The sequence below is a fragment of the Coregonus lavaretus genome (genome assembly GCF_964263955.1).
Source record: "Coregonus lavaretus genome assembly, chromosome: 24".
Classification (NCBI taxonomy): domain Eukaryota; kingdom Metazoa; phylum Chordata; class Actinopteri; order Salmoniformes; family Salmonidae; genus Coregonus; species Coregonus lavaretus.
Genome location: NC_140011.1, coordinates 18537330 through 18560782, shown reverse-complemented (window position 1 = coordinate 18560782; position 23453 = coordinate 18537330). Strand labels below are relative to the sequence as shown.

The following is a 23453-nucleotide window of genomic DNA, read 5'->3' as shown; positions in this document are numbered from 1 at the left end:
AGATACACTGGGAGAGAGAGTCTTACTGCACAGAAGTCTGCAGGCTGGTTGGCAGATGAACTGTCGGAGGACAATGTTCAGTTCTTACAGATGAGATGAAGTGACTCGTCCAGGACGACCTTAACTATGGGGCTTGGCTTAATTTCACTCAAAGCTCCTTGAGGAGACAAGGCCAGTCTGCATCTGTGGAAATGACACATCTAATCCTCCTTTGAGCCAGTGTGCCAAAAAACATGGCCGGGCAAGCGCACGCGCACACAGAAAAGTTTAATCAAAACTAATTTTCTTAGGAAATTTATTTCTTTCCATTTAAAATCCTGAGAAGATTTAGTGGGGCAAAGAACAGATCAAAAAGAATTACAAACAAACAATTGCAGTGATTAAATGAGGAAAGAATGAAGCACATAATAGTTAATCAACAACCTCCATTTAATAAAAAAAACTGCTATATATAACGTTCAAAATAAACATGGTTTTGTCTCAACTGAACATAATATGGTGCATAGGCGACTATGTGAGTAAAAGGAAGTGTGTGGGAGTTTACCTGCATGTAAACATATGGACATACTATATGTACAGTTGAAGTCGGAAGTTTACATACAGTCATTAAAACTTGTTTTTCAACCACTTCAACCACTTTCCTGTTAACAAACTATAGTTTTGGCAAGTTGGTTAGGACATCTACTTTGTGCATGACACAAGTAATTTTTCCAACAATTGTTTACATACAGATTATTTCACTTATAATTCACTGTATCACAATTCCAGTGGGTCAGAAGTTTACATACACTAAGTTGACTGTGCCTTTAAACAGCTTGGAAAATTCCAGAAAATGATGTCATGGCTGTAGAAGCTTCTGATGGGCTAATTGACATCATTTGAGTCAATTGGAGGTGTACCTGTGGATGTATTTCAAGGCCTACCTTCAAACTCAGTGCCTCTTTGCTTGACATCATGGGAAAATCAAAATAAATCAGCCAAGACCTCAGAAAAAACATTGTAGACCTCCACAACTCTGGTTCATCTTTGGGAGCAGTTTCCAAACGCCTGAAGGTACCACGTTCATCTGTACAAACAATAGTACGCAAGTATAAACACCATGGGACCACACAGCCGTCATACCGCTCAGGAAGGAGACGCGTTCTATCTCCTAGAGATGAACGTACTTTGGTGCGAAAAGTGCAAATCAATCCCAGAAAAACAGCAAAGGACCCTGTGAAGATGCTGGAGGAAACAGGTATAAAAGTATCTATATCCACAGTAAAACGAGTCCTATATCGACATTACCTGAAAGGCCGCTCAGCAAGGAAGAAGCCACTGCTCCAAAACCGCCATATAAAAGCTAGACTACGGTTTGCAATTGCACATGGGGACAAAGATCGTACTTTTTGGAGAAATGTCCTCTGGTCTAATGAAACAGAAACAGAACTGTTTGGCCATAATGACCATCGTTATGTTTGGAGGAAAAAGGGGGTTGCTTGCAAGCCAAAGAACACCATCCCAGCCGTAAAGCACGGGGGTGGCAGCATCATGCTGTGGGGGTGCTTTGCTGCAGGAGGGACTGGTGCACTTCACAAAATAGATTGCATCATGAGGAAGGAAAATTATGTGGATATATTAAAGCAACATCTCAAGACATCAGTCAGGAAGTTAAAGCGTGGTCGCAAATGGGTCTTCCAAATGGACAATGACCCCAAGCATACTTCCAAAGTTGTGGCAAAATGGCTTAAGGACAACAAAGTCAAGGTACTGGAATGGCCATCACAAAGCCCTGACCTCAATCCTATAGAAAATGTGTGGGCAGAACTGAAAAAGCGTGTGCGAGCAAGGAGGCCTACCACCTGACTCAGTTATACCAGCTCTGTCAGGAGGAATGGGACAAAATTCACCCAACTTATTGTGGGAAGCTTGTGGAAACGTTTGACCCAAGTTAAACAATTTAAAGGCAATGCTACCAAATACTATTTGAGTGTATGTAAACTTCTGACCCACTGGGAATGTGATGAAAGAAATAAAAGCTTAAATAAATCATTCTCTCTACAATTATTCTGACATTTCACATTCTTAAAATAAATTGGTGATCCTTACTGACCTAAGACAGGGAATTTTTACTAGGATTAAATGTCAGGAATTGTGAAAAACTGAGTTTTAATGTATTTGGCTAAGGTGTATGTAAACTGTAAGTGAGTGTTTATGTAGGTATGTAATTGAGGAAGTTGGAGCGTCTGTATGTTTCTATTCGTGTTCATGCGTCAGAATAAGGTATTCGAATACCTGAAGCGTTGAAAGGGACCCACTTACCTGTTTAAGTCATCTGTGTCCCAGATGAACTGGTCAGTGAGAGAGAGACAGAGAGACAAAGAGGTGTATGACCATGAAGCATGACTTTCCATAAATCAACTTTCCATAAATCAAAAATGACCCCTCAGCCCACATATTCCCATAAAAGCCCATCCGTCTGTGTGATTAAAGTCCTGTCGAAGACATTCAGTACTGGACTCCTCACATCTGATCACATCCACCTTCCCCCCACCGACTTCAGTGAGCAAATGCTCACCTTCGATGGCCACTGGCATGCTGGAGAAGTGGATTAATCCCGGTTTCAACTGTACTGGGCAGATGGCAAACAGCGTGTATGGCATCGTGTGGGCGAGCAGTTTGCTTTTGTCAACGTTGTGAACAGAGTGCCCCATGGTGGCAGTGGGGTTATGGCATGGGCAGGCATAAGCTACGGACATCGAACACAATTGCATTTTATCGATGGCAATTTGAATACACAGAGATACCGTGACAAGATCCTGAGGCCCATTGTCATACCATTCATCCGCCGCCATCACCTCCTGTTTCAGCATGATATGCATTCATCCGCCGCCATCACCTCCTGTTTCAGCATGATATGCACAGCCCCATGTCGCAAGGATCTCTCTGTACACAATTCCTGGCAGCTGAAAATGTCCCAGTTCTTCCATGGCCTGCATACTCACGAGACATGTCACCCATTAAGCATGTTTGGGATGCTCTGGATCGACATGTACGACAGCATGTTCGAGTTCCCGCCAATATCCAGCAACTTCACACAGCCATTGAAGAGGAGTGGTAAAACAGTCCACAGGCCACAATCATCAGCCTATGCGAAGGAGATGTGTGGCGCTGCATGAGGCAAATGGTGGTCACACCAGATACTGACTGGTTTTCTGATCCACGCCCCTACTTAATTTTTTTAAGGTACACTATATATTCAAAATTATGTGGACACCTCTCCAAATGAGTGGATTCGGCTATTTCAGCCACACCTGTTGCTGACAGGTGTATACAATCGAGCACACAGCCATACAATCTCCATAGACAAACATTGGCAGTAGAATGGCCTTACTGAAGAGCTCAGTGATTTTCAGTGTGGCACCGTCATAGGATGCCACCTTTCCAACAAGTCAGTTAATAAAACCTCTGCCCTGCTAGAGCTGCCCCGATCAACTGTGAGTGCTGTTATTGTGAAGTGTAAACGTCTAGAAGCAACAATGGCTCAGCTGCGAAGTGGTAGGCCACACAAGCTAACAAAACGGGACCGGCGAGTGCTGAAGCGCGTAATGCGTAAAAATCATCTGTCCTCATTTGCAACCAGGGGCGGCCTGTTCAATAGGGCGATATGGGCGACGCACTGCCAAACGGGAAAAGGAAGGGATTTTTTTTCTAATCAATTATATCACGGCAACAGTAGTTATCAGTGTTGTAATCTATACGTCTGATCTGCCACAGTGCCACACTGCCACTAAATGTCGAATCAGGCTAAAGTCGTGCTTCAAATGGCTCCCCCCCCTTTTGGGGCGATTTCAGTCAGGTTGAAAATCGCCCAGAAGTCTGTCATAGACTCCCATGTAAAATCTATTTTTTTCAAATTTCAGAGCCTTCAATACAATCTCAATGGGTGTCTGTGGGCTTGCACTTACGCGCTTTCGTCATACGTTACGTAACCATGAACGTAACTGAGAAAAGAGCGGATTGTTTGAAAGAAGTTCCTTTTTGTCGGCGAACAAATGAAGATAAATTGGCAACGAAACAATTAGGACCTCCCAGACCAAATTTAATAATTCAACAGGTTTCTACTAAAGGCGGAAAGTCCTACACCCGAGGATTTTCCAAAAATTGGTACGAACGAAAAAAGACATTGCCACTCACTCAACTGGATGACGAGGGATACAGGCTAGCTGTCCGCCGCCACAACGATGAGGTTAGTGTTGATAATCACAAGTTTACTGGAACTGAGACCAAGTAGAGACTTTGGACAGGGTGGATATGGTATAATAAAGGCAGTTTATTCAGAGGTAAAGATATCTGGAATCGCGTTCACGGACCCGTTCGTCAAACTCTTAGGGAGCTATAAATTAAGCCCCATTACTTACCATATCAGATAAGAGAAATTGCTGCAGCTACATATATTTTACATCCTGGCCCTACATAGTTCACTATTTGCATCACTTACCAAAATATTACATGTGGTCATATATGCTTGGAAAGTGGAGATGCCATAGAACGTCAAAAAAGTAAACATTGCTGGAGACACATTGCCGTTTTGGAGAAGACATCGCGTTTGCTAGCGAAGAGATTTGTTGTGGCAAATGTACTTGGGCTGGGAATTGCCAGGAACCTCACGATAAGATATATGCATCAGCATTGCGAGTCTCATGATTCTATACGTATTGCGATTCGATACTGTGATTTTATTGCGCACCATATGTCTGTTGCAGAGGGATCAGAAAGCCATGAGAACGAGTTTTGATCAGTCATGGAAATAAAAGTGCTGAAAACAAATTGGCTCCCAATGTGAAAAGATTGAGAACAAGCTATGAAGGAACAATAATGGTGTTTTGGTGCAGGTACAGCCAACTAGCGCTAAAATATTGCGATATTGTCAATACAGTATATCGTAAAGTATCACTATGTAACTCGATTTCTTTCACCCCAATCCCTCAAATTAACGGTAAATAACTGAATTGTTTGCCCCACATTTAGCTAAGATGATTAGCTAGCCAGCTAAAATGTTTTATTTAGTTAGCAGTCGCATCTACAATAGTTTACTGTCAATAACATGTCTCCAAAAATGACGTGGTGTCTCCAATTGTGTTGACATTTTACAATTGCAATGCGCATCCATGAGTATCCACTTTCTGTAGCTCAGCTGGTAGAGCATGGTGCTTGTAACGCCAAGGTAGTGGGTTCGATCCCCGGGACCACCCATACACAAAAATGTATGCACGCATGACTGTAAGTCGCTTTGGATAAAAGCGTCTGCTAAATGGCATATTATTATTATTATTATTATTATTATCTGAAGAGAGCCCTGAAACATTGTGTGCAGACATTTTATGCAATAAATGAAGTAGGTTGAATCTAGTAGTTCTGATCTTCTGATTGGTCCTGATGAGTTGGGCGAGGTCCCCTCCAGGCTACTGTCACTGTTGCATTGGCTCTGAGTCGGGTTCTCTGTCTTCAAATGTTCAGCCTAAGAGAGGGGATTTTTGTGTGTGTGTGTGTGTGTGTGTGTTTAACAGTGATGATGTGTGTGTGTGTGTGTATGTGTGTGTGTTTAACAGTGATGATGTGTGTGTGTGTGTGTTTGTGTGTGTGTGTGTCCTCAGAGCAAGAACTCGTGAGTTGGAAGAACTGAGAGGCCTATGGCGTGGGTGTTGTCCTTGGCCACCTGCTGACAAGGCTGACAAGATAGGACCCTTTTGTCCATTGTTATTGGATAGGAACAGAACTTATAACCAGCTCCTGACCTAAATAGATCTTAGCACAACATTTTACTCAACATATCATATTCCATATTCACTATAACAAATATATTTACTACGACATTAGCAAGAACCGCCACATCCTCAGCCGGCTAATCCAGTGTGTGAAGTTTTGCGGAGTGTTTGAGTTAGCTTTGCGAGGCAAAGATGAAACTGAGGGCTCCACCAACCCTGGTAAGCCAACACTTTTGAGATCAGTCAATAAATGCTTCTGGTATTGACTTATATGCTGCCCCTGTCTTCATGTTGTTGCTGGACATATCTTTTTTAAAATGTGTGTAGGTCACCTAAATCATCAGAAAAATTGCACCTCCTGAGAATTTTTTCAGGAGCCGCCACTGGTTGCAACACTCACTACCGAGTTCCAAACTGCCTCTGAAAGCAACGTCAGCACAAGAACCATTCGTCAGGAGCTTCATGAAATGGGTTTCAAAGGCTGAGCAGCCGCACACAAGCCTAAGATCACCATGCGCAATGCCAAGCGTTGGCTTGAGTGGTGTAAAGCTCGCCGCCATTGGACTCTGGAGCAGTGGAAACGCGTTCTCTGGAGTGACGATTCACACTTCACCATCTGGCAGTCCGATGGACAAATCTGGATTTGGCGGATGCCAGGAGAACGCTACCTGCCCGAATGCATAGTGCCAACTGTAAAGTTTGGTGGAGGAGGAATAATGGTCTGGGGCTGTTCGGGCTAGACCCCTTAGTTCCAGTGAAGGGAAATCTTAATACTACAGCATACAATGACATTCTAGAACATTCTGTGCTTCCAACTTTGTGGCAACAGTTTAGGGAAGGCCCTTTCCTGTTTCAGCATGACAATGCCCCTGTGTACAAAGCAAGGTCCATACAGAAATGTTTTGTTGAGATCGTTGTGGAAGAACTTGACAGGCCTTCACAGAACCCTGACCTCAACCCCATCGAACACTTTTGGGATGAATTGGAACGCCGACTGCGAGCCAGGCCTAATCGCCCAACATCAGTGCCCGACCTCACTAATGCGCTTGTGGCTGAGTGGAAGCAAGTCCCTGCAGCAATGTTCCAACATCTAGTGGAACGCCTTTCCAGAAGAGTGGAGGCTGTTATAGCAGCAAAGGGGGGGACCAACTCCATATTAATGCCCATGATTTTGGAATGAGATGTTCGATGAGCATGTCGTGTATCTGTACCAACATATGCATATCTGTATCCTCAGTAATGTGAAATCCATAGATTAGGGCCTAATGAATGTATTTCAATTGACTGATTTCCTTATGAATTGTAACTCAGTAAAATCTTTCAAATTGTTGATGTTGCGTTTATATTTTTGTTCAGTGTAGTTTGTGACAAAACAAGCAAGTAGAGAATCATTGTACCATCTAAACCGCTGATTAATATATTGTATTATAAAATATTGTATTTTCAGCTGTTTGAAGCTGGTGTACAAAGCACACAAGTAAAAGATGCAAAAATGGGAAGCCTAGAAAAAGCACACAGAACAAATGTACCGCTTCTAACACACGTAAATGGGAATTTGGTCAGGTCGCCAAAAAAGTTAAATATTGCAGCTTTAAGAGAGCAATAAGAAAGAGTTCAGAACCTCTGCCAATAACAGCTACTTTTCCCCTCCCCACTCAGACCACTCCCAGAGTTCCAGAAAAATTATTGCTTGAGAAATTGATCTTGCTAAAAAGCTATTTTGTTTCTTTTTGACTATTTGAATTGAAAACAATCGCAGTAAGGTACTTAATTGTTACCCAGAAATTATTTGATAGAGATTTTTTTTAAACAGCTGCATTGGGCCCTTAAACAAATCCCCTCCTTATTAGTACAAAGCTGGAAAAATAGACACAAACAATGTAAAGAGAGACAAAATCAAGACTCAGCTAACCAAGTGGTTTATTATTAGTAAATAGTGTTATACACTGGATTATCAAAAACATCAATTATCTGGTACAAATAATCCACACAGAAGCAACACGTCAATGGTACAGGAGTCCTTCAGTTTTACATGGTCGTTGGCAAACCGTGCTCAACATTCAAGTTCAACTATCAGCATATGAGTCAGTCACTATCAAAGGCACAATTAAATAGCTTGAAATCTGTTAAATAGTCAAGTTGTCCAGTTTAGTTCAGTAAGGGTCACAAAAAGGTTTGTTCCATTCACTGAACATATGCATGCATTTTATATAAACTGTGGCACCACATTCAAATATTACATGTAATTATTTTACTGTGGTCATCGATCATTATCCAACCGCACTTCCCATTTAGCAAATTAATGAAATATGCTCCCGTTTATTGTACCACATTGGCAATACAGTATCACCTTCAAGAGCTGAAGGGATTTCCACACTGTAACACATTCATCTTACAACCTACTGTTACTGACATGCTCACACACACATCCTGTGTCTCTGCTCCATTGTTGAGTCCCAAGTGGCATCCTATCCTCTATATAACGCACTACTTTTGATCCGAGCCCTATGGGCCCTGGTCAAAAGTAGTGCACTATAAAAGGAATAGGGTGCCATTTGGGACGCAATCTTACAACCTCAGGGGACTGTACCAAAGGGACTTTCCATGATCTACAACACAATGTAAGGCTACTGGTGCTAGCATCAATATCAGCTGAGTTAAAGGCACTGCTTTATACTGCACCACACGGATAAACACACGTAAAAAAATACATTGCATTGATTTGCTTAATGTTGTGTGAGTACATCTATGAGGTTAGCTGTAGAGGTACGTAAAGGCTAATAATTCATTAGTCAAATCAGCTGTGTGTTACACTGGTCCATTGTCCAGCTGTCTTGGATGTGCCTGTGCATATATAAATGCTATATAGCATTAACACTGTAGTTTACATTTAACCACCCCCTCATCTAATTGATTGAAGCCAGAAAACAGATGAGAATAAACTGGAGCTACCCAGAAGAAAGGATTGTTTGAAGTGGCTGCATGAGCGCTTCTTCTTTGTGTCCATTCCCGTCACACTGTGCATGTCGAATTGCCGCCGAACTGCGGCCATACCCATGACCGGAAAGAGTCTCCCCTTTTCTTCTTGTTTTATCGCAACCTAGTACCCCAGACACTGAGGCTGACGGGAGGCTTACAGAAGGTGTGAGCTCCAAAAACCAGTAGGCAGCCATTACAGAAAATACTGCCACATCTTCATCACCTCCCAGCTTGTGTCCCATTGGACCAGAATGATTTATATTATCAGTCAGAACTCAGACGGGAATAGGATCATACATTGACTGGAGACCGGTAAAAAGAGTTGGTCCTGTATTTGTTGTGGGTCTGTAAGGCACTGTGTTAGCGCTAGTGCTGGAGGGACAGACAGCCGGAGAGTCAGGGTTCAGTGACTCTAGGCCTGGTCTTCGCTCAGCAGTGGGGTTCCCCTCAGTTTCCTCCAAGGGGTGGGGCTGTAGGCATGGTGTGGGGGGAGGAGAGGGGGCTCACGTTGCTAGAGCCTGGGGGAGGAGGGCGACGTCTTCTCCCCATGTCCAGCAGCTCTTCATCCTGAGGATGAGACACAGTGATTAGCTGATATGTCATTAGGCTGATCTCAGGCTTAAAAGTCTCAAAAAGGAGAGAGAAAGTGACAAGACGGCCCAAGTCCTAAAATGTCCTCTTATTTTACACTGTCATGCAATACAGAGTTAAAAAAGCATCAACATTGTCCTGTGTAGCTCAGTTGGTAGAGCATGGCGCTTGCAATGCCAGGATTGTGGGTTCAATTCCCAAGGGGGACTAGTACAAAAATATATGCACTCACTCTGGATAATAGCGTCTGCTAAATGACTCAAATGGGAAAATGGAAACCCTTCACCGCACCGTGTCTGCAGTCTCCTCCCCCTCAGTGGTGTGTTCGCTGTAGTGATTGGACAGCTCAAAGTCTGAGTAGGCACTCTCCACCGCCTCCTCCTCATAGTCTGTGGGGTAGTCGGACTCCTCTGAGATAAGGAAGGGTAATGGAGAGGGAAGCGTGGCGGGGTGGAGAGAGATGGAAAGGTGCATGAAGAGTGGATAGGGGTGATGAAAGGAGGAAGGTGGGGTGTGTACAGGAACAGTCATAGCTGCATATGAATCATAATTTAACCAACCATCTTGTCGCTCTGAAACAAATGTATCTGCTAAGTGAGTGTGGCAGCATTCACAGAGCCCAGACAATAGTCAACAACAACAAGCAAGGAGAAAGACAAGATAGGCTTATTTTCTATCTTCCCCAGGACAGCAGGAGGCAGAGTGCCAAACCCATGAAAGAGAGGGGAGGGGGGGTGAAAAGCTAGCAGAGCGGCATTAAAAACATAAATATTAAATTACTCCAGCTGTGATGGTAACAGGAAGGTCGACAGCTAACTAGCTACTGGCTCGCAGCCTCTTCCCAGCTGGCAATAAAAAAAAAGGCATTTTACAGTTAAAACAAGACAGTTACAGCTTTCCCCTCTCTTGTTGCCAAATAGCTGGGGTCCCAGAGGACATGTGGTACTGTGGCCTTGTTGTTATAGGCCTACACCTTATAATGCCTGTTTGACCTCCATAGCACTCTGCTGCTCTATGTGCAGATCAGATCATCTGCCAGTCTCACCGTCGACCAGAGCTGGTTTGGCCAGCTCGATGCGGGACACGATCTCTGCCAGGTCAGTGAAGGAGGCATTGGGACAGGTCACAGGTCCCTGCAGATCACATAGGACAGACAGCACACAGGTGTCATTCACTAGAGGCCTCATACAGAAATCATTCAGAATAATAGCATTAAAATACACAATTCTCCATTATCTAGTCATATATAAAGCACTCCTTTAAAAAAACGGCATAATCAAAACTCTGTAAAAGTATGATGTCTGCAACTCCTTCTCTAATAGTGAGTGAGGTTTTTCTTCCTTTATAGCTCCCTCCCTCCCTCCCTCCCTCACGTTGTTGTTGCTGTGTGTGTTGTGAAACTCCTCCTGGTGGCGGTCCTTCAGCATCTTCTCCACCACTCCACTGCGACTCCAAACGTCAAACACCGTCTTGCCATGCTGGTAGCCCACCTCCTGCAGGACACACACACACACACACACACACACACACACACACAATACTCACACACACACATAATACTCACACACATTGAATGTAATGTAGCTAAAGGGGGGGGGGGGGGGTGAGCGAGAGGAAGCAAAAGCGAGAAAGAGAATGACAGAGACTGACTGCCCAAGTCAAAGACCGAGAGAGACTCACAGCGATCTCGTCGAACTTGCCAAACTCCAGTGTGCGGTAGCGGTCTATGGGCGGTCTGATGTACTCGCAGTAGTCACTGCTCTTCACCGACTCCAGCTGACGCACACAGCACACGTATGCCAGCCGCGTCTGAATCTCTGCCATGTTCAACACCTACAGGGGTCAAAGGTAAAATACCACAACACTTAGCACAGCAGGGTTACAACTGTGCACATACCTCCAGTGTCTATTGTGTCCAAAACGGCACCCTATTCCTTATGTAGTGCACAACTTTTGACCAGAGCAAAAGTAGAGCACTAAATAGGGAAGAGGGTACCATTTGGGACACATACTAAGTAACCCTATACATTCCGAGTTATTGAAAAATTGCATAAATATTCTTAGTGAAAGACAACATTATTTTCACTCCGATATGAACCCAATACAATTTCATAGAAATGAATTGCAAAGTAGGACAAAACATGAATGCCATATAATTACACCATATCTTTAGGTTTACACAGTACCTGAGGCTGTAGTCCTATACAGTGCTGTGAGAGAGGCTCACCTTGACTTTCTCTGCCAGTGGGTTGAGACGTTTCCATAGCAGCCACCAGCCGGAGAGCGAGTCGCCGTAGTTGGTGAGGTTGGTCTCATCCTGGCTGCCCACGTCTATGGCGATCACCACCTTGGCACCCATGGAGCGAGCCACGTCCGCTGGGAGAGGGGCAGAGGCAGGCTTAGGGCTTAGACAGTAACAATGAACATTTAGGAGTTCTACATTTTACACTTGTACAGTGAGGGAATTAAGTATTTGATCCCCTGCTGATTTTGTACGTTTGCCCACTGACAAAGACACGATCAGTCTATAATTTTAATGGTAGGTTTATTTGAACAGTGAGAGACAGAATAACAACAACAAAATCCAGAAAATGTAAATAAATGTTATAAATTGATTTGCATTTTAATGAGGGAAATAAGTATTTGACCCCTCTGCAAAACACGACTTAGTACTTGGTGGCAAAACCCTTGTTGGCAATCACAGAAGTCAGACATTTCTTGTAGTTGGCCACCAGGTGTGCACACATCTCAGGAGGGATTTTGTCCCACTCCTCTTTGCAGATCTTCTCCAAGTCATTAAGGTTTCGAGGCTGACGTTTGGCAACTCGAACCTTCAGCTCCCTCCACAGATTTTCTATGGGATTAAGGTTTGGAGACTAGCTAGGCCACTCCAGGACCTTAATGTGCTTCTTCTTGAGCCACTCCTTTGTTGCCCTGGCCGTGTGTTTTGGGTCATTGTCATGCTGGAATACTCATCCACGACCCATTTTCAATACCCTGGCTGAGGGAAGGAGGTTCTCACCCAAGATTTTACGGTACATGGCCCCGTCCATCGTCCCTTTGATGCAGTGAAGTAGTCCTGTCCCCTTAGCAGAAAAACACCCCCAAAGCATAATGTTTCCACCTCCATGTTTGACGGTGGGGATGGTGTTCTTGGGGTCATAGGCAGCATTCCTCCTCCTCCAAACACGGCGAGTTGAGTTAATGCCAAAGAGCTCGATTTTGGTCTCATCTGACCACAACACTTTCACCCAGTTCTCCTCTGAATCATTCAGATGTTCATTGGCAAACTTCAGACGGGCCTGTATATGTGCTTTCTTGAGCAGGGGGACCTTGCGGGCGCTGCAGGATTTCAGTCCTTCATGGCGTAGTGTGTTACCAATTGTTTTCTTGGTGACTATGGTAACTGCTGCCTTGAGATCATTGACAAGATCCTCCCGTGTAGTTCTGGGCTGATTCCTCACCGTTCTCATGATCATTGCAACTCCACGAGGTGAGATCTTGCATGGAGCCCCAGGCCGAGGGAAATTGACAGTTATTTTGTGTTTCTTCCATTTGCGAATAATCGCACCAACTTTTGTCACCTTCTCACCAAGCTGCTTGGCGATGGTCTTGTAGCCCATTCCAGCCTTGTGTAGGTCTACAATCTTGTCACTGACATCCTTGGAGAGCTCTTTGGTCTTGGCCATGGTGGAGAGTTTGGAATCTGATTGATTGATTGCTTCTGAGGACAGGTGTCTTTTATACAGGTAACCAGCTGAGATTAGGAGCACTCCCTTTAAGAGTGTGCTCCTAATCTCAGCTCGTTACCTGTATAAAAGACACCTGGGACCAGAAATCTTTCTGATTGAGAGGGGGTCAAATACTTATTTCCCTCATTAAAATGCAAATCAATTTATAACATTTTTGACATGCGTTTTTCTGGATTTTTTGGTTGTTATTCTGTCTCTCACTGTTCAAATAAACCTACCATTAAAATTATAGACTGATCATGTCTTTGTCAGTGGGCAAACGTACAAAATCAGCAGGGGATCAAATACTTAATTCCCTCATTGTACATAGGACAAATATAACCACCCACCAAATAATAATTAGTAGTACATTGCTGAGCAGGAGAGAAGTAGTCTGTGTGTTGTACGCGTTTGTGAGTGAGAAGGAGGCCTTAACCATATGTAACCTATGCCGATCCCCACCTTGTCTTACCTTGCCACTGCAGTGTGTGTTCGTGTGTGTGTGTGTGTGTGTGTGTGTGTTGCTGACCTGGCAGGTTGTTGATGTAGCCGCCGTCCATCAGCAGGTGTCCGTCTTTAGGGTCACATAGAGGGGGCAGGTAGCCAGAGAGAGACATGCTGGCACGCACGTACCTCCAAAGAGAACCTGAGAGAGGGGAAATTGACATATGGAGGTGGATAAAAGAGGGAGAGGTGCCTTCTTCACAATCCAATTTCTGATCAGTTAAAACAGAGAAGGAAAGAGGGTGAGAGAGAGAGAGAGGGTGTGAGAGAGAGAGGGTGAGAGAGAGAGAGAGAGAGGGTGAGAGAGAGAGAGAGAGAGGGTGAGAGAGAGAGAGAGAGAGTGAGAGAGAGAGAGAGAGAGTGTGAGAGGGGGTGAGAGAGAGGGTGAGAGAGAGAGAGAGAGAAGAGACACACACAGAGCTTGGAGGCCTAACCGTCAGTGTGCACTCTCATGGTGGAGGCAGTGATGTCAGTGGTGATGTTGAAATAAGGGATCCACAGGTCCTGCACAAACAACAGCACCACTAGTCATTAAATGGTCATGTTGATATTGCAATTGTAAAAGAAGGTTCAGGGCGGCAGCTTAATTCCCCTCAATTATATTTATTGCTGACGCATTTCGAAGCAAGCTCCTTTTCTTATTAGGTTGATATAATAAGTTAAATCTTTATCAGACCGTATACAACAGGCAATTTTTTAATTGATGTATTTAATCTACTCTGTTTACACAGGTGATCACATTAAGATGAAAAATGCCTTTTACAAGAGAGTCCCAAGACCGTCTAAGTCCAACTGTGCTGTGAGGGTTTCTTTGTTTCTCACCTCTATCTGCTTGCCCTGGAACACTGTGTAAATGCTGGAGTTGAAGGCAGCGCCAGAGAACATAGAAGTGATGGGGTAGGTCAGATCCAACACCTTCTTAAACATGGACGTCATCTCCTGCAATACACCGCCAAGTAGACCGGGAAAAATCGATGACAACATGCATATTTCACCTTTATTTGACCAAGTTGTCCCATTGAAGTCAAAATACTGTGTCTTCAAGGTTGACCGGCCAAAATGTAAACACTTGCCAATAGGTGACACATGAAGGTTGAGTGAAGATCAAATTAATATTTCTCAATTTGTCTTTCCTCGATTCCTCGCGTCCTCTCTCCTTGCCTCCTTCTCAAGGCATTTTGGATAAAAAGATACAATGTCCTTCCATTTGGAGAAGGCGGTGAGGACAGGGGGGGGCGGCAGGTAGCCTAGCGGTTAAGAGCGTTGGGCCAGTAACCTAAAAAAATCTGTTGATGTGCCCTTGAGCAAGGCACAACCTTAATTGCTCCTGTAAGTCGCTCTGGATAAGAGCATCTACTAAATGACTAAAATGTCAAATGTAAAATGACAGAGGAATCGAGGAAAGATACATTGAGAAAGAGACTAGCTGTGGTGAGTTCCTCTCACCATAGCCCACTCTCGCGCCCTCATCCTCATGCGGCTGTGACTGCGGTCCTCTGCATACAGCGCCCCCATCAGGGAACCGATGGAAACACCTCCTACCAGGTCCACAGGGATCCCTGCCTCACTCAGAGCATTCATGATACCCACCTGAGAACAGCCCCTGAGAGACAGTGAGAGAGAGAGTATGAGAGGAAAGAGAGTGAGACATTTTAAATATGTTAACTCCAAAAGACACCACATATAAACATACAAGCTCCCTCATTAAACTTATAGGAATGTAGATTGAGGTAATGTCTTGGCTTTCATCATCATGTTTGTGGTTCTGATGACTAACAAGCCTCTGCAGTTTTCCCTGTATCTGGCAGGTGTACTAACAGATTGCATTGCAGGTTCTTGGAAATGGTTTCACACAACAGACTCAACTCATCTCCATTTATGTGTACTGTTAGAGATTGTAACTGCCAAGTAACCAACTTGTTTAACACTACCACGTATGTCAACACCAGTACCACACCAATTCACAAGGGGCCCGATTCAGACTTAGGAAATGTACGCCTTATCCTACGCATGCCTTTCCTACGCACTTCTCAGTAGTTGGTATTCAGACTTACCTTATGCAGGTGCGTAACGGGATTTGCAGGTGTGGTTCCCTTGCGCGCGCTGAATACATTTAATAATTCAACCACTGAAAGTCCTCCCACTTGCTGGACAACAGATTTTCTCGTGGAGTTTGCATTCAATAGGGTTTTCAGTACATTTATCTTAAGCCTTCCCTTTAAATACGGTGTACCGTTAATTAAAGTTTTGTTGACAGACTCACTAGAAGACATTGAGAGAACGGGTTCAGAATATATGGATCAATAAAAGAAAGCCATCTAAACGTATGCATATTCGTCTCTGTTTCAGCACCAACTGGTAGATTTAAAAATATTTAGGCACATTATAGGGTTTGGAAAGTATTGATGAATCATAAAAAACAGGGTTAAGAGCCTCTATGCATAAAATATATTGAGGAATCAAAAATACAGTGGTTTGCTTCATCCTGAAAGTTGCCATATTTAAGTTCAATGCATGACATATTGGATGGTCGAAAAAAAAGTATACAATATGGGTTGAACAATAATCCTATAAATCTACCCTAATCATGGAACTGTATGACAATGGTCCAGTCGTTGTGAACTGTGCGCCAGGCTGCAGGTTTAAACTGCTACGTGTGGTCTGAGTTCCATAATGATTCAAATAAGCCACATGTCCCAAATTACTGCACAACATTAGCCTAATATGATCCGCTATTGCTAGCAACCCACCGGAAAAACTACACAGACGTGACAGAGGAAATAAAAGGTAAACGGAATGGAAAGGTAGGCTACAAATTGAAGGAAACTAACACTAAAGTGACAGTTATAAATATATGTGGATATTACGGACGGTGGCTCCCGATACTGGCTAATATTTAACATGACAGAAATTGTCTAATAAAACAGAGAAAAGCCTGGGTCTCCAAATGTCATCCCTGCAAATTATGAGGGCATACAATTACAATTCTGAATAACGGCACAGCTATTTATATCATAAGGAAAGATTTTCTAAAACAATTGCTATATGTGTATTTACAATCCCCTTCTCCAAACAGATTACTAATTTACCTAGCTCTAATCAATAGCTATTATAAATGTCTAAATTACAGTGCATGGAGATTCTATCGGAAAAAAGAAAGTAGATGCTTTTTCCACTTGGAACCGGTAGGTTCGCCCGACCTTATTCATGGTTTCCTCGCGTGTAAAGATGGTTGAATTATTAGGGGAATTAAGTCAAGGTCAGAATACGGAATATCTGCAGACACACCTCCGCCACACCTTCATTTCTTTGATCACCCCAAACTAATAGCGGGTGAATAGCATGTTATTCTCATACTTAAGTTCAAGGTCAGAATACACAGAGAGAAAGGGGCATGAAAAGGAAAGTACCTCCCATTTACGCATGCTTAACGCGAGTCCAAATTCACCAAGGGGAACAAGACAAATATTAAAACAAAGCATTTAAAAGACACGAGTTGAGAGAGAGAGACCAGAGGAACCAACCTTGAAACATCTCCTGAACACAACACACAAAAACAGGACAAACAGAAGGAGAAGAGAGAAAAAGACACGAGAAGAAGAGAAAATGAAATGAGCAAGGAATTACATGTGGCAGAAAAGTGGAAGCAGTCTGCTTTGAGTGTTTCATGCATTAGGAAAGACAACACACACACCCCGGTAAGGCTTCATAGAAATGACTATAGTGACTATACATAGGGCCTAGTGATTTCAGTGACCTAGAGGTCAGAGGTTAGAGATCAGGGGTCATTGGGGCGTACCTGGCCCCTCCTCCCCCCAGTATAAGGGCGATGGCGTTCCCGGTCAGGACCCTGGCCAGGCGGGAGAAGTCTGAGTGGCGGTCAGCTGGTTTCTGGAACACACGCTGATACATCTCAATCTGGAGAGGAGAGCCACACACAGCAGATATTAAAACACTGTTTCTTAAATGGTGGGACACTGGAAATAACTGTGGGGTTGTGAGGCAATTCTTCCTTAGTTAAAGGTTAGGGGCGTGAACATTTAAATGTCAAAACAAAATTGGGATGCTTAGCATTAAGCAAAAGTCCCCTAACGCAAAAACTGTGGGTTTTTTGTTTTACGTCAATGCAGAGAATAAACAGTATTTCCACAACAACTAAGAGCGTTGAAGCACGATGCTCAACTTCTCCGCTGTTTTGGTGCCCTGGCTACCACTCTGTGAACAGCATAAAGCGAAACATTACACATGCGCAGATACTATGTGTGACTGAAGTGTTGCATCTCGCTCATTCTCAATATCCTAGCCTATTCATTTATGATAGGCCCTGCTTTACTGAAGTTGCGAGACACAGCATTCCATTGCGAGACACAGCTTTGATTGCTGATAGATTGGCCTAGTGCACGGTTCTGACTGTCTGCTCTGCCTGGTGGCCGACCTGCCCCTCCCCCTTCGCTCTGTGTGAGTGTTTGTGTTCTCAGAAGTACGGCAACTAATCAGTCTCCTCCGTTCCAAAAATACTGAATCTTAGGAGTCAATTCTTAACGGAAACTAATCTTGACACTCAAATGGGAGTCGATGCCAGGAGTCGACGTGCAAGGAGTCAATTATTTTGGAGTCGACACTTCACCACTAAGTCATCATCGTTAACAGTTGAAAAAATGGCAGAGAAAGGCAAGTGACGGCAGTGAAGTCCTGTATGGCAATATATTAAGAAGTTAAATGAGAAGGAAAAGCAAACTTTGCGAGGTGGAATTGAGGTACAGTAATGGTAGTACAGATGAAATGCTTTACCATCTGAAAGGGACACACCATGAGACTCAAACCGTTGCTGGCAGCAGCATTGTGAATTCACGTGGAATTTATTTAACGGAAAACTGATACAAAAATGGCAGTTTAAACGTTAAAGAAAAATGTACCAATTGTACATTGCGTGTGCAGTTTTGGTAGATCAGATGTGTGTGTGCCCAGTTTGGGAAGATCAGGTGTGTGTGTGTGTACCAGTTTGGGCAGGCTCCTCTTGGAGAAGACCCTGCGTGGGCAGGAGAGGTGCAGGTGTCTAGAGATCCAGCTCCTCATGTTGAGCCACTCCACAGTGCCCTGGGGCGGGGGGCCGTCCTCCCTGTGTAACAACACCAGCTGCTTCTGGGCCCTCACCGCACTGCCTTCCAGCATACGCTCCAACTACAGGGTCAAAGGTCAGGGGTCAACTAGAGGTTGGCCAAGGAGAAGTAGGGCATAGTTTGTCCAGAATTAAACAGGCATATACTGCATACAACATACTGAGAAGAAAGGAGTGTCTTACACAATAGTATCAAGCCACTTGAGTCTGTGTCTGGTTGGCCTTCCTCTCTTTATCTCAGTAAATGGATATCATATCAGACCCTGCCACCAAGCCTCAGACAGTGTATAAAATCGGTCATTAGGTTCCTTACCACAAAGTCCCAGATGAAGTCCCAAATGGCAGCGTTTCCCCCATTTAGAGCACTACTTTTGACCAGGGCCCATAGGGAGTAGTGCACTATGTGAGGAATAGGGTGCCATTTGGGACGCACACCCGGTGTTTGAGCTGGGTAGAGAGGGTGAGGAGGAGATACAATCAACCAGAAGCTATGACTAATTCTGCTGCATGAACAAATATTGATCCACCTTCCAGTTCGGTCTTCAACTCCATTTTAAAGAGAACACCTCCATTCTTTCCCTATTCTTATTTCAATACTATTTTTCCCTCTCCAGTAGATGCAATTACTTTTCCTCCAAATGGCCCACTCAGACCCTCATATATATATCTCCACCTCTTCCCCCACATCCTTCTCTACCTCCTTTCATTCTCTCGACCCATCCCCACTGCTCTCTATCTCTCTAGGGTTGAGAAACATACAATGCATTGTAGGTTTGGCCATTAAGCCTGTTTAAAACCCACGGCAAACACATGACTTAAGAACCTAAGGATCTGCACTGACCCTAATCCCACATCAGACACAGTGGCCTGCTCTGCCAAGCACCATGCTAACACGCTAAGGTAGCTAACCTCTCCCCAAGCACCATGCTAATACGCTAAGCTGGCTAACCTCTCCCCAAGCATCATGCTAACACGCTAAGCTAGCTAACCTCTCCAAATGCTAGTTTTGCAACAAAAACGGGAGGTCCCTCCCTGTTTTGTTCGTTTGTCTCCCCTGCTCATTGTCTGTCTGTCTGTCTGACAAAACAGGGAGCAACCTACCGGAATTTATCCAATAGAAACTCTTGTTTTCGTTGCAACTGTTTGCCTCGGTGTATACTAATGATTACACCCCAGGAGAGGGGCCGCTTTCCTCTGCTTCTGAAGCTTTTGCTGCCTCTGAAGATATTCAAAGGCAATGCAAATTTAGTAAGTGTGGTCACGTAGTTGCAGTCTCAGCAAAACGCACGCAAACGTATTGCTAAATCATCTGTCTCCAGTCGCACTAAGTGAAAGCACATAAAAATCATAAATTATTCTGTACAGTCCAAATGTGTTACAAGTGACTGAGACTCATAGGATGGCTCAGTAGAATTCTATTTTCCAAAATCAGTTCCCCTCCCAGAGCCCCCAGTCCCTCCTGGTTCCCCCCTTACCTCCCCCACAGCGGGGTCTTGCTCCCCCAGTCCCACAATGATGATGCAGTCGGCCTGGCGGATACAGCGCTGGGTCCAGGGAGTCAGGGTGTAGTCGGTCTGGTAGAGCACGATGCGGTGGATATCCTCCTGCTGGCCCAGCCAACTGGACAGACGATACTCATGAACACTGACACAGAGACAGACAAGACACACACAGACAGAGACAGAGACACAAGAGGATGAAGTGCGAGAGAGACAGTGATTTACTTATTTAAAAATATAAGGAACCCTTTATAATGCATGTGAGTAGTTCAAGATGCACACATACCCATTCAGTCAAGCTCACCTGTCCAGTGCGGCCGCTCCCAGGCGCTGCTTGATGCTGTCGCTGGTCAGTAGAAGTGTGGGGCCTATGAAGAAGGACAATTTAGGTCAGGTCTGTGGAAAAGGCATAACTAAATCAAATTACATTGTATTTGTCACATGCTTGGTAAACAACAGGTGTCGACTAACAGTGAACTGCTTACTTACGGGTCCTTTTCCAACAATGCAGAGTTAAAGATAATAAATAAAACAGAAACGAGACGAGGAATAAATACACAGCCATAGTACAACCGTACTAACTCATATCATTCCCAAGGCGCTAAAGCTTTGGAAGCGATGAACTGGCACAACGCTGACACAGACTCAGCTCATTCTACTGGGGAGGACGGACAATTCAAGGTCCCCATGAATGGAGATCATTAACTCAGCTCCAGCAGAGTATTAAATCATAGGAACGAGCACCCGGGCATAAACACAATGTCACCCCCCCCCTTATCTATATAGCTGAGAAATCTATGGAAGGGCAGCACTGCTGAACTGCACTGTCTAGACAGCCTTGAACTAACTTGATGAAGAGAGAGGTGGAATGTGTGTGTGTGTGTGTGGTTACCAATGGTGATGAGTGCGTGCTGCAGCTCCAGTGTGAAGGCTGTGAGAGGCACCTCCTCAGACACAGGCAGCACGGTGACAGTGGACAGGTTGGAAGCCGGGTTCCCTGCATCCCACTTACTGCCTGGGGTGTGCAGGGCCAGGCTCCGAGCTGGGAGGAGGACAGACACACAGCCATGGATGGAGAGAGCAACATTATCATAAAGACATATTACACATAGCAGGTAAAGAAGGAGTTCAAGCCTTCTGGGTAGAACAGATGCCTGTACACACACACACACACACACACACACACACACACACCTGTCAGAGGGCCATTGACCTGCTGAAGGATCTTCTGACCAAGAAGGTGGATCAACCTCGTGACTACCTAAAACACAAGAAAGAGAGCGTCAGCATGTGTGTGTGTGTGCGTGCGTGTTGAGTGGTGTGTGTGTGTGTGTGAGAGAGAGAGAGTGAGAGAGTGAGTGAAAACCAGTCATAGACCAAATTAAACTTCTCAAATTGTATCTGTCCCATTATGGCGTCTGTGAAAGCACCGTAGAGGCCATCTCTATTTTAAAGTAGTCCATTTAATATTCTACTACTTCTATGAGTTGGTAAACAAACTGAAAGGGTGCATACTGCCACCTGGAGTGTGTTGTTTGAACAGGTATAAAGCCACAGTTGGTGATTTACTGCCACCTGCAGTTATGGAATGTTTGCTCACAAGTCAAATTAAAATTGGCTGATCCCTCCAAACCTTGATGGAATCATGTGATCCTTCCCACACAGTTAACTACTTCACAAATGGTGAAAATCCTCAATGGCGCTGACAATGTTAAAACCTGTTTTCGGGCATTAGAGTCATCTATCTAAGTCTATGAAGCCAGTTGACCTACATACCTGTGGGAACTTCCTCTTAATGTAGCTGAGTGCTCCCTCTGGTAGTTTGGCTAGCTCTGAGTCCCGTACTGCATGCACCGTGGTCGCTCTGTTCTGATGGGTCAGGGCCTCCACCTGGGCGGGGACACAACAAACACCACAGGCTCCCATTGGTCAACACTGCAAATCATCCCTCAATCATTATAGGGACTATGCACCAAACTAACCCTTAACACTCTTGCAATTGATTTAATAATCATTGCACATTCCTTGTTTTCATGTGGAGTTGAAGTGATCTTAGCCCTACAAATAGGAACATATTTAGTTAAAAAAGCACTCACTGGTGCAGAAAATGTAAATCACTATTTAAGATAAAACTTGTGATCAGAGGAATGGATCAAAAACAGCATGGTGAGCCAGACTTTTTAAGCCCCGGTGATTCTCCTGTCCATTTTCATCAGCACCAACCAGCCAACCAGCCAGCCAACCAGCCAGCCAACCAGCCAACCAGCCAGCCAGCCAACCAACCAGCCAACCAACCAGCCAGCCAACCACCTTTCATCTCTCTCTGTAATAACACTGTGGTGCTGGTACACACAGGGTCTAATTCTGTATCCTAGCATCAGGATCCCTGACGCGCATTCCACGCTCTCCTGAATCTGTCCTCACGGACACCGTAACTACGGCTACCCTCTGGAGCCGGTAACCATGGCATCGGCCGATTCGGCTCGGGCAGGTATTCTTAGCAACATGGGCGTTGCTGCAAATCCACATCAGCCAATGGGAGCGTGATGCAGTGAATTAATAGGTGTGGATAGATAAGGGAGAGGGGTTACCAAACAGAGCTAAATCCTCTCTGGACAGCAGGGACACACACACAACTCTGAGATGTTGTGAATAGCCCTGTCATGGTGGGGCTTACTCATGATCCTGCATGAAACAGTGTGAGTCGGTGTCTAAATGGGTTTGCTTACGTCTACAATCAATAAAACTATGAATTATTTAAAAGCCTGGCATTGTTTGTTCTACGGACGCAGCGTTTTTAAAATGGTACCACCCATTGTGCCCCCTGACATTTGACCCCTTACCACGCCGATGAGGTCACCACGGCCGTACTCTCCGGTCAGCTCCTTCTTGCCGTCCTCCTTCATGATGACAGAGCGCAGACGGCCACTCAGAACTATGAAGGTGCTGTCGGACTTATCCCCCTGTCTGAGAGAGAGAATTGTTTCAACTTTAGCCAGACACAAATTCAAGCTTCTGAATTAGTGTGGATTGTCGACTATAGAATGTGGATTGTTGTAATGTCTTGACTTTCATTACCGTGTTTGAGGTTAAAGGGATATTGCGAGAATTCTGTCGTTTTTCTACTTACCCAGACAAACTCTTTGAAACCATTTTTATATCTCTGCGTGCAGTTTGGAGATGATTGAAATTGGCGCTCAATGGCGCTGCCCGTGCGTTAACAGACGCCATAATGGGACAGATACAACGTTGCAATCTCTATATATCTCTAAGCGACAGAGAA

At 44.5% G+C, this 23453-nt stretch overlaps 1 protein-coding gene across 3 annotated transcripts in view; it reads right to left on the bottom strand.

Annotated features, from left to right (window-relative positions):
- Positions 1-7650: 7650 nt before the first annotated feature.
- The window catches only part of LOC311100003 (patatin-like phospholipase domain-containing protein 7), a 35055-nt gene continuing 19252 nt past the window's right edge, over positions 7651-23453 (bottom strand). For 2 of the 3 annotated variants that reach the window (XM_084140732.1, XM_084140733.1), the window contains exons 18-35: positions 23014-23137; positions 21947-22060; positions 21365-21431; positions 21063-21212; positions 20475-20538; positions 20147-20315; positions 18551-18733; positions 17352-17470; positions 14999-15155; positions 14375-14491; positions 13987-14056; positions 13578-13694; positions 11545-11693; positions 10998-11150; positions 10691-10810; positions 10363-10450; positions 9609-9727; positions 7651-9293 (exon numbers count right to left, since the gene is read on the bottom strand). In XM_084140732.1, coding sequence (XP_083996858.1) covers positions 9174-9293; positions 9609-9727; positions 10363-10450; positions 10691-10810; positions 10998-11150; positions 11545-11693; positions 13578-13694; positions 13987-14056; positions 14375-14491; positions 14999-15155; positions 17352-17470; positions 18551-18733; positions 20147-20315; positions 20475-20538; positions 21063-21212; positions 21365-21431; positions 21947-22060; positions 23014-23137 — 2200 coding nt within the window. In that variant the 3' untranslated portion in view covers positions 7651-9173. Of the gene's footprint in view, positions 9294-9549; positions 9728-10362; positions 10451-10690; positions 10811-10997; positions 11151-11544; positions 11694-13577; positions 13695-13986; positions 14057-14374; positions 14492-14998; positions 15156-17351; positions 17471-18550; positions 18734-20146; positions 20316-20474; positions 20539-21062; positions 21213-21364; positions 21432-21946; positions 22061-23013; positions 23138-23453 lie in introns of all 3 variants that reach the window. The other variant, XR_014609774.1, reaches the window with a different exon arrangement.